This window comes from Schistocerca piceifrons, chromosome 1 (assembly GCF_021461385.2).
Source record: "Schistocerca piceifrons isolate TAMUIC-IGC-003096 chromosome 1, iqSchPice1.1, whole genome shotgun sequence".
Classification (NCBI taxonomy): Eukaryota; Metazoa; Arthropoda; class Insecta; order Orthoptera; family Acrididae; genus Schistocerca; species Schistocerca piceifrons.
The window spans coordinates 859849564-859862137 of NC_060138.1; the positions used below are offsets into that span (position 1 = coordinate 859849564).

General features: G+C 39.3%; 1 protein-coding gene across 1 annotated transcript in view; it reads right to left on the reverse strand.

The window, feature by feature from the left end:
* The window catches only part of LOC124715883, a 1071880-nt gene that overhangs the window by 28970 nt on the left and 1030336 nt on the right, over positions 1-12574 (reverse strand). The window contains 1 exon segment of the mRNA XM_047243130.1: positions 11841-11971. Within this exon segment, the coding sequence (XP_047099086.1) occupies positions 11841-11971 (131 nt within the window).

The following is a 12574-nucleotide window of genomic DNA, read 5'->3' on the forward strand; positions in this document are numbered from 1 at the left end:
TGAATAAATTCTACAGAATGTGACTGCCCTTTACCCCCTGCAAATTTTAACTGATTACATGTCCTTAATACACACAGTAATAGTACATACAAAGCTAAAAGAAACCTATAAGATATTTGGACAGATATATGAAACACTGGGCTTTTCATTGCAGCTTCACTCATATAGCTGACATCTCTTCCTCCACCTCTACGATCTCAACGTGTCAGTCTCCTCCGTCCCCTCTATCTGTTCATCTCATTCTCCCCCCTCTCACTATCCCCCCCCCCAAAAAAAACCCTCTGTCCAGCCATTCCCATTAACATATGTAGCCCCTGTAAAAAGATGTTGATAAACCACACTAACAGCATTGCACAACATGCCTTTCATGCATGTTGTGGATATGGAAAACCGTTTCTTGTCCCTGACAGGAATGTTGCACTGCTTTCACACAATCCACTTGTCATGCAGGGCAGTCTATACACCATGTGCTGGGAAAAACGTTTTTTGTATCCCCACTCCGACTGGAGTGAGGCGGTTATAAACTTCACAGTGCTAATACTTGTTAGGCCTGCCGTTTCTGTGACAAATTTGACTGAAGTCACACAGGCGCACAGACCTCTTTGTCTCTATAACGACACAAAAATTTACTTAAAGATGCATAACCAATTAAATTGAGCAAATAATTTAGCATCTTAGGGAATAATGGCTGTAAAGATTAAGATGAAGGGTTAGTTATTTAAAAATGGTACTTACTCAAGCAGAAAAATATGCTGCAGGTACAAAGGTAGCAAAGTGATTAAACATAAATGGAATGTGACAGCTATTGAAGAGAAGATTAGCATGATATAATATGCTGAATGAAATAATAATATTTGGAAATTTAAAGGATGTGTGAAGATGGAATGAAAATTTGCTAGAGACACAACTGAAAGATAGGTTTAAATACAATAAAACAAACATGTTTGGTAGTCATTTCTTCAGTTCAGATGGCAGATGACACTGTAATTACAGACAGGCGTAACTGTCAAAACATTTTAAAACCGTTTTGATATTTAAATCACAAGACAAGAGAAACAGCTGACAATCAAGAGAATGACATCCAATGGAGAAGTCTAAGAAGAGGCCTCGATCCTGCAGTGGCTGTGAAATGGATGATCAATTCTTCCTGTAATCTGTCCATATTACTCATTAAAGCAACCCAGCCACTGCGCCAACTTACTTCAACATGACTAGTACCGCCATGTTCCATTTCAAAGTAGTGCACTCTGTTGCCTCCAGTGAAAGCTCAGAATGTGATCATAAAAACCATTGCCTGATTGCCACATCTGCTTCTTGTCAACATAAACATTTACAGAAAATGAGGAGAAGTACAGAACTGACAAAATATGATGAAACATGTAAGAAAAATGTTATATTTGCATAAGTCAGTGCATAAATTACAGCATGAGGGGGACAATACCGAATGAAGCGAGATTCAATACACTACATCACAAAAAGGAGGGAGAATACTAAGTTGGGTTGAGTTGTTTGGGGAAGGAGACCAGACAGCGAGGTCATCGGTCTCATCGGATTAGGGAAGGAAGTCGGCCATGCCCTTTCAAAGGAACCATCCCAGCATTTGCCTGGAGCGATTTAGGGAAATCGCGGAAAACCTAAATCAGGATTGCCAGATGCGGGATTGAACAGTCGTCCTCCCGAAGAATACTAAGTTTGTGAAAATGTCACAGCATACGTCACATACAATGTGACTTCAGGGCTAGCAGGGAGACAGAAAAAAATTGTTTTGTCTAAGGTAATTGGTCTGAAAAGATGCCACCATAAACTATACACATTTTTATCTGTGTTTATAATGTGTTAGAATTTTCTTTACTCCTTAGACAGGCTTAAGAGCTTGTTAAACTGAAGTCAACAATGATCAATAAATGTTAACATATACTTTATGGAAAGCATCAGTAATTATTCACATACCCAGCAACAGTGGCCAACCTGCAGCTGCGAAATCAAAATTTTAACAATGATGCTGCAATGTTTGCAACCTAATTTAATTTCATGCTGGCACAAACATAACAGTTTCTACCTTTTAACTGTCAACTGTCTTGGTGGTCATGTTAGTGTTCACCAGAATGGATTTTTCACAACAAAATCATGCCAAAGGTTAAGAAGGAAAAGGTGTGCACTTTCAATAGCATTAAACAGTTTCAAAACTGATAGCAACATTCTGCAATGTGGATACTGCAGATCATGAAAGCATCAAAGAAGCAGAGTAAACCAGCATATCCAGAACATACATACACTTAAAAGAACATTCGAAGTTGAAATTTAAGCAAGCTACTCTCCTACACGCATTCACCTCTGGATCTGAAAAGCAGTGATCACTGAATGAGTTTAGTGTGGATCTTGCCATGGCATTAACCCAGTCAGGGATTCCAATCCACAAGATAAACAATCCCGCATTCACATTTCTTGAGAAGTACACACAAAGGTCAATACCAGATGAAAGAATTCTGAGAGAAAGGTCAGTTTATGAGAATCATTTTACAGAATATAAAAGCAGCTGTTGGCAAACATGAAGTGGGATTTGTTGTAAATGACACTACTGATGAGCTGCAGAGATATATTTCGAATTCCTTGATTTTTCCATTACGTGGTGATGGGTAAAACCAATGACTTAAAATTTACAAACTCGAGAAGACAAATGCCTGCATGATGATGCAGTTATTCAGTGATACTTGTGAACCTGTGTCCAGGGCACAAGAGACATGAAAAAAAAATCAGCTTCTGGTGACTGATCAAGCACACTACACGCTTTTGGCTTTCCAGTAATTGAAGGGCATGTACGCGAACTTCAACTATGTGGCGTGTATTACATGATCTACATACGGAGAATTACTTCAGAGTAAATTACTTCATTGCTGGTCTGAAAATTCTGATTGTCTCCTAGTCATCCAGTTTTACAGTAAGAAATGACAGGGCACCACATTCCACAGTTTCCAGTCATTACAATGCGCGGTACTTTGATAAGATGTGCAATTTTGTGCAAAAACTGAAAATTATTCATTTGATATGTGCCCTACATTCAATGGATACAGCAACCACCAAGCAGGTCAAACAATTAGTCAACAAATACCTACAAGTTGGGACCTTTTGCAGGATACAGCTACAAGTATTTGCCTGGTGGGATTCAGAGTTTGGAAGAAGATGGTCTGGAGGAGTAGGAACAGTGAAAGAAGTTTATGAGTGTTGGGGACATTTGATGGATTTTCTAAAGACAAACTGGAGTTAAATTTGGAGAAGCGTTCAAATGTAAAAACCTTTGCAACTTTTACTTCCTTTACAGATGCTAACAAGATATGCTCCATTGATTTACTTCCTTTACAGATGCTGCCAAGATACACTCCATTGATTTCCGTATGCGTCTAGTAGAGTTTCTCCATATAGAAGGAGCTATTGGGCTCAAAGTGCCAGTGACGTGGTGTCAAAAACAATGAAATGATGTGTGTTAATCCAGTTTAATAGAAGCTCGTAAATAGTACTAAAAGTTAATGTAGCTGGTTTAAACCCAAAATAATTTCATCAGCATCTTTTTGTATGTAGTTTCAGTATCTTTTCCCCCTTTCCTGATCATAAATTGCACCTTAAAACCACTTCACTACTCAATGTCCTGACCACATGCGGAGTAGGTTGTAACACAAAATGACGGTTCACAAAACTGCCGAACCTGAGCAACACTGGTGTCAGTATTGGTGATGACAGTGGGCAGATCTCCATCGAAACTGAGGACTGCCCTGATTTCAGTATACAAGACACACAGTCAAAACATGCTGAAATGAAAGTGACAGGAAATCACATGTTAAAGGCTACGTGCTACGCACAAATAGGAGATCAGCATTTCCTCGCATCGGTGCAGTTGGCATTAAGTCCGCCATGCCAGCATGGTCGATTGAGAGACCACTATTTCCCACCACATTTTCCCACTGACACACGATTTGTACATCAGATGAGATGACAGCACACAAGGGAATAGCACACTGATGTACACCACCATCCCAGCATGCTTCTTTGGCGGCTTTGTTGGCTATGTTGTTTCCCTGTATCCTGATGTGTCCAGGTACCCAGCAAAAGATCACCACCTTGCCACAATGTTTGAGCCACTGTAAGGAGTCATGGATGAGCTGAATTAACAGTTCTACAGAATACATTTGGTGGACTGCTTCTAGCGCACTAAGTGTGTTACAACAGGCAAGCAACCTTGCACCATGACACCTTCAAACCTACTACAGTGCTATCATACTGCCATAAAATGCCACACCATAATTTTTTAATTGTTCTATAAGATGCAACTCTCCTATCAGAGAGAACAGCTGAACAAGAAAGGGCATTTGCTTAGTAGGATCAAACTGTATAAATGACAAATGACGATGCAAATAAAATTGAAGAAAAAGAGGTGTGAAAACGTAATCGAGTGTTCAAATTTTTCTTGTATTGTGTTATGCTTACAATCATTTTGGCCTTCTGAAGACACCAAGGCGGCAGCTTGTTCCGCCCCTATGTGTATTCTGAAATATAATACATCCAGATCTGTGAGACAGTCAGTACCATGTATCCTGAATGGGTTTGTCACATGGGGCCAATATTCCTAGAAAACCACTCTAAGTTAGGGTGGATCACCGCACCAAATGACTGACTATGAGGCAGTGCTGAGATTTTCAAGGTATGTTGTGTCAGGAGGAGGTGCTGCAGAATCCAGACAGTGGCTCACCAGCCACTCCATACACAATACGAACCAACCTGGTATAAGAAGCTTCAGTCTATAACCGAATACTCTCATTGTGAACAGTGTCTAACGTCCTGAAATAGGAAATACAAGCTGAACCATAAGCCACGCTCCTTAAGCTAATTGATCTGACAAATGCCCTCTGAAACTGCAGGAGGCAAGAACTGGCGTCAGCTCCCCATGTCTTTATGCTGAGACATTTTAAAATATTCAATTACTAAGTCCTTTATGTGCCACTCTTTGTAAAATATTGTTCTCATTGTGAGCTCTGGTTCGTTAAAACTTTGATGATCATGGTTAAAATAACGTCTTCTCTGGTGAGAACCCAAAACCAGTTTTACTAGCCTCAGCTTGGAGCCTCCTGATGGTCAGTTTTAGTTGCCTCAACATTTTAAGAGCATAAGACCAGAAGCAGAATACACAAGTTGGGTATAATCTGAACATTAATATCAACAAATTATTCCATTAGACTTTCACAAAGAAAGAAGCATAATCAACCCTCCAATCATGGGCAATTTTCCGATTTACTACGATAATGATGGAAGCAGAAGAAATGAATTTAAATTTGTGCCACCGCCAGGACTCTGAACCCAGGTCTTCTTGCTTACTATGCAGAAATGCTAAGCATTACATCACCGCAGCACTACAGTCAACATTTATGCACGAACTAGCCAAGTCAAGTGCCCTCCCCAACACGAACTTCAACTAATATCTTCATACAACCCCATTTGAATCCCAGCTGTGGCATAAATTTTAATTCATTTCTTCTGCTTCCATCATTATCGTAGACAGAGATGAGACTTAAATGCCTCAGGGAACATTATAATATATATAAAGATCACCTATGGTACAGGACTTCCCCAATACGTCCAACGCTGTGGTGGTATTCCAATGTCAGAAAGCCCTGGCAACAGTGACAATGTAGGGGGGAAATAAACGGAAGATATGAATTGAAGAGTGTGCTGGGGAGCGCATTTGACATGGGCAGAAATGTTGACCATAGTGCTGTGGTGGTGTAATGATTAGAGTTCATGCCTAGTATGCAAGATAACCCAGATTCGAGTGGCACAAATTTTAATTCATTTCTTCTGCTTCCATCATCACCATAGACAAAGATGAGAAATGTCTCGGGGGAAATTTAATTATAAGATCCATTTATCTGCATAGAATCACAGCCAATTTTATTCAATAATTAGAATAGTTATAAGTAATGAATTACAGGAATGTAACATGAAAACAAAAAATTGAATTTAAAAATGATTTTTAATTGACACATAGTGTACATGATTCAGGAAACACAAAAATCACATTCTGCGTTTCTCAGTGTGGTATGTAGCAACGGTCGACACAAAGGCTTGTGAAAATGGTTACAAAATTGCTGGCATACGAAGGTATATGTATAAATGTGTGGGTGAGATTGTGTGTAACCCATGGCTTCTGGTGCACCTGAGCAACAAGAGAAAATTGAACAGGAAAATAATGACTACTGACATACAAACAGCCCAGAAACACCGTGTCAAAAGGAATCTTACAGAGCCAAACACACACGCACACACAGCTGGAGGGATCAAGTGTCCTATAGTTTATTCATACAAAACAGTTTATTCTGTATTATACTATGAATAAATGTGTTTGAGACAGTATACTAGCTGTGTTGTGAAACAAAAGCAGTAGTTAATGAATTGCAGTAGTTAATGATTTGCTAAGTAGGCACTGGCATATAATGTGACATTTCCTCGCCATGCCTGTGTGCATTAGCGCTGTTCACTAAATTGGACTATGCGACCACTTTCCAGTTGCCGGAGCAAGTAGGGCAACAATCTAGAGATAATGGACTGGTTTTTCACTGATCACTGTAATGGATGGTAGTCTGGTCATACTAGACCATTCGAGGAAAAGTAATTTTCCCATGGCATATAATATTTCTCCATTGGAAACAAATTTTTGAAAGAACCAGCAAGAAGCTTCACTATACAATAGCGCCAATAATGGAAGCAGCAAAAGGTCAATGAATAAGCCTACTTCTGCTCCTGTTGCTGATTGTATGAAAGGGCTAAATGTTAAATAATTTTGTGCATCTGTTAGGAGCTCTCGAAATGTAGTCAGCAGGCAGCCCTCCTGCAGTTGAGATGGCTAATCAAGACACCCTATGAGGAGGTGAAGTGTATATCATGTGAATGAATGGTCTTTAGTGATAAAGTTGTATTGTCAGTATGGAAAGTTTAGAAAGGGTTGGTAAGACGTGTCCCATGAATGGACATGGAATTCAGTACCTTCAAGGTTTTCCTAACCGACTGTACCCTTTTTGAGACAGTGCAAGTGCTTGTTAAGAACAGGAATCTTACAGCTGAATTTAGAGCTATTAGCTACGTAGAGGTAGTGTTCAGTTAATGAAGTGAACTTCATAAGGTTCACTTAGCACTTGAACTATTTTTCCAAGGAAATTCTTTCGACCTGCTGACAATTGTTTTCTTGCTGTAGGTATTACCAGAGGAAGTTGCAGAGAACCAATGCTGTACATATTCCACTAAAGTGGTCAGTCTTAAAATAAACTTTGAAGTAAGAGTGGTAGCTACATGGCTTTCAATTATTACAGGACTTATGAAAATTTGAATCCTTTGTGGGTCAACGAGACGTGCAATTGTGAAGAGAACTACGTGAGGTCTGTCAATACATTTCCCATTATATCTTCACAGCAGTATGTAGTGTGATTTGCCCTCATGCACAACATATAGATAAGAGCAGATTAATTATGGCCACAGCCAGAAGTACGAATTCGCATAGTCACAGACCCTCTGAGAAGGTTGCTTTTGCCATGCAGTAGTCTGGTTTGATGCAACTTTACAGAACATTCTCTCCTCAATTTCAACTATTTTATATTGAAGCCTTGGTCCATCTTTATAATCTTAATACCCACACTGCTCTCCACTGAGTAGTTGTGTTGCCTTCAGTCCACACACCAGTTCAATGAAGCTCCCCACACTAACCTATGCTGTGTAAGACTGTCTCTGCATAATCAAATTAAACATTTGATGCCTCAGGGTGTATCCTAGAAGTATATCCCTTCGATTCAGTGAACTGGGACATGAAATTTTCTTCACTCAAATTATTTCAGCACCTATTCCTTCATTACTCTAACTACTCATACAACTTTCCCTGGTTTCTGAAGCTCCAAATTTCAAAAGCTATCCCATTTTACGAAGTATTTTTTGTTGTTCACATTTCCCTTCCATATAATGCTGTACATGTTATAAATAATTTCTGATTTCAGATTTATATTAGATTATTTGAAACACTTTAACAAGCACTTCTTGCTACTGTCTCTTAAAACTTAACATCCCATTTACTTCAGTCATCACCATTTATTTATGCACATTAGTCATCTGAAAAACACTATGTAATGGTTGCCAGAGAATTGATTGGCTTTACCAATACACAACCTCATTTGGTAGGGGGGGAAAAAAAAGACAGACATAACGCACCTACATTTAAAACTTTCTTGTCCCCATTAATATATATCAAATCTCCATTCACACAACTAATGAGAGAATAGATGGCTCTTTCTTATTTTCAGAAGGCAAAATTATTACTACTGCTAATAAACATATATGAATTACATGAAACAATATTTGGTTTTGAAACTTAATATTTCATTCCCGTTCCACAATAACTTGCTCTTCTGCAAGGAGCTACAAGTACACACCATTGTGTCCAGGAAATAAAATTTCTTCCCACTACAACCTACATTTTTTATGTTGGCAAGACTATTAACCCAATGTCCACTCAAATGACCGCCACCCAGGTGTGACCATGAGCAAAGTTGATCAGTGGCAGAATATACCGTGGCACACGATATTCTTTACTTTAATGGATGAATCACAATCCATGCCATGTGAAGCCTCCAAACTGCAGCTTCTCTGAATTATGTAGAAGTGAACTACATCTTCACAACCATCTGCAATCCTCCTGGTCCCATTCTTCACAGAATTGTCTCACACCCACCTTTCCTTATGTTTCCCAATTCACTCAATCTACACTCTCACATTGCTCTCTGCTGTCCCTACATTCTACGCTATTGCTGTACTACCCCTCCTACTGCCAAACCACAAATTATGGCACATCACCATGTACCAAATGCAACACCCCTGCATGGCCAGTGAGAGCTCTCCTGTTCCTTGCAGCCTCTTCCTCCCAACCTTGAGCCACCCTCCTGTCCAAAATTTATCTCCATGGAATGTGTGCCAGAACAACGTAAGTGGGGGCCTACCACGAACTTTCACCTATTCCACCCTGATACTTTAACTCCCTGTCACATCTACTATTTCAACTTCACAATAGTCAAACGAAGATTTCTGCATACTTGCAATGAGGTGTCAAAACCAACTGTGTGTACAATTGCTAAAATCTATCTGAACTACAAATCTTAAGGCAGTCATACATTTAACTGTGTGCCTGACGAGAACATTTGCCCAAGCATGCTCGAGTGTGTGTAGGATACACTTGCACAAGCATGAGGACTGTACAAGCAGCTTGACATTTGACTGAATTTCAATTATGCTTGCTTGTGCAAGCTTTCAACTGTGTATTGCTTCAGAGTGTACCAAGAATATGGAGCCTTAAGCACCCATCTGTCAATAGTTCTCACAGCATGTCTACCGCAAATATTTAATATGGCAATCATATTTTTGTTTCTTTAATCACTATATTCCACTTTGTTTCTTCGTAACCTGGCTGCCAGCTCTACTTTTTCTGGTAAACAAAAGGCTTGTACAAGCATGCTTTATCTGTATGTAAAACATTCGCATGCTTGCTCAAGCAAGTGCCACAAGCGTGCTTGTCAAGCAAGCATGCATGAAGCTACATGTATGGATGCCTTTACACATTGAAAGTAAGACAAATGCTCTCCGAGACTGCTAGAGAAAAGTGAGTCAGTGCTTCTGTGTTCAGTGAAAAGTGATACCGTGGGGTGAACCAGATTGTTTTCTGATATTTTATTACAATATATGGAAAAAAATCACACATGGCAGCTGGTTTGCACACAACCCTAACATCTCTGCTGTCAGAGGAATATGTCACACCTGTGTGCATGTGTTAAGTATCATGTCAAGAAACGGTCATCCAGGGCCAACATTTGTTAAAAGGCAACAGTTATACTGTCACCAAGAAATGACATTTGAACGTTATTCTGAGTTTGTGTAGTCATGGATGGAAACACTGGCATCAGACTCCACATGCCTAACAGCAAGTCAATACGTCAGCCCCACACAAGCCATAGGGTATAAAATTTTGTCAAGACAGCTTTTTTTTGTATAGCTAGAGCCTGACCTCCCAAAAGCCAGAATTTAAATCCCCTGAACTATCAAGTGGACAACACCACTGAAAGTGTTTTCAACAAACCTTGAGATCCTAATGTGACATCATGAAGGACTGTTATTGAAGCACCTTTCACTGACATTTACTCAGATACATCACATTATGCATGACATGCTACAGAACAAAACTGAATGCCATTTTTCTACATGAAGCAACAATGGCAAGGAAAAGGGTATCTGTAGAACCCTGGGCTTCTGCTCTTTGTAGAAGTCTTAACAGATAAAATCACTGTTAGTGAATCAGGCTAACAGAACATTGACTTATTAATTAACATTTTTAGTTTCCCAGGTAATCAACTTCTCAAAAAGCTATAGTCAAATTTACATTTTCAACTTAGTTTAGTATTACCTATCTTGTGTTGTCACCAACAAAGCTATGTGGCAAACACATAATTGCGGTCGAGATAAATTTTGGTTGATTATTGACTAAACAAACAAGGTTGACAATTTAGGCACATATCAGACCAGGGCTGGCCACAGTGTGCCAAACACCAGTGCATATGATCTGATGGCCAAGCCTCAGGTTGGTCACTCCTTCCCAGAAGTACTCTGTACAGTGTGATGTTTCATTTATCATTGTGCTTTGGCTTTTTGGCCAGCACAACACTCTTCAGTTCTGCACAACTGTGGTGTCAGCACTGTTCATTTGACGTTGCTTCTCTACAGTATAACTTCCAGATGCACTTCATAATGGCCCAATACGAAGGCCAAAACTGGACAATGTGTGAACATAATAAAGTTTCAAAAGGAGAACTGGACAGACTTTTCATTAATTAAGGTCCTGTTACATTAAAACTGTCCAGGATGTCTACCTTGTTTTCCTCACTGATAGTTTCCACACCTCCAAACAATGAGTTTGCAAGTGTGATGAAGTATTTTGATCACAAGTGTGTGTGTGTGTGTGTGTGTGTGTGTGTGTGTGTGTGTGTGTGTGTGTGTGAAGTTTGCATTAGTGATCTATGTTGTTGACAAATATGAAAATATGTTGTATGCAGTACAATTGCAATGCCAATCACATCCAGTGCATTCGCCATTTACCCCTCTTCCCACTCAAAGAACGTGGTATGGCTGTGGGGGAAAAGCACAGTCTAAGCACTATGGCACAGCTCATGAGCAAATTTCTTGGCCACCCTCATTTTCGACAAACGATCAGTTGCTTTCTGGACTATTATCTGAGATCTGGAAACTGGTGCAAGTTCCCAAAGATTTAAAGTTTGTATTCAGCATTGCAATTTGTACAGTGCCCTTTAGCATCAAAACACTTCAAAATACTACACACACACACAGCATTAGAGCTGCTTCAAATTTAAGTTAAATTTGACAAATTTCACTGGTACATCTGCATGCTTGTTTGAGAAACTAGTGGATGGTAAACAAGTTTGATTATTTACAGGGTCCTTTACTTAATAATAAACAAAATTATCATCTACTGTTCAAAGTACTGAAATTACTCTTGACAGCCTACCCATTCCTCCTATGCCAAATAAATAGCAAATGAGCAAAAAGATGCAAATGAAAAATCATTCAACTAAGAACAGTTGTGACACTTATAGCCAACTTCTGGTCCAGTCAGGACTACCCAAAAACAACTTTAAAAAATTTAAATGAAAGATACATGTATACGGCACTACTTTTATTAAAATTAAGTTTCTACTTATTAGAAGCTGTAATATTCCTTCCTTATATTAACAAAGAATTTGATAATCACTTACTGGTTGTTTAGTCTGCACAAGAGATTCCACATTAACAGCTTTTTCTGTAGGTTCAATTTTGTAATAGTTCCACTCGTCTTCAGAATCTTCGCCACTGTCTGCTACATTGTCAGGTTCACACTGCCCTGGCACTGAAACACAATACGCTGCAAATAGAAATTGTAGGGAGGTGAATGCACGCACGCACGCACGCACACTTTTCACTTACTGGTTTTTACCATTTCAAATGTTTTGAAACACTAGCTCTCATTGCCAATCCTTATCAGTGCCTTGAAGTCAATTTGCAAGTATGGCCAATGCTTGTCCCAAATTTTACTTCCACTATTTTTTAAAAAATAGCACGTTCCAGACTTAATGGATTATCAACTTCAGATCTACACAAGAATAACACTTCCACATTTTTCGATGTTGTCTATCAACTTCCTGTTTGATGAAACATTTTTGCTTCTGTTATGGTATACTTCCAATGGTGTACTTTTTTCTACTACTGATGATATAACCTAGATCCAAATTTTGCACTTTTGTCCTGCTGGTGTGCCTCGCAGCTTGATACCTCAAGCAGTCACTTCACCCTCAAGCCAACCCTGGCCAGCAGAGATCTACGGTCACATGTAGTCAACCAGAAGGACGTATTCACCTCACCTTTAAACACATTTAACTAGGATTGTAACAGATTTACTCCTCACACTATCTAGAATGCATTTTGGTGAGAAACAATTCCCAAAAAGCTGTAT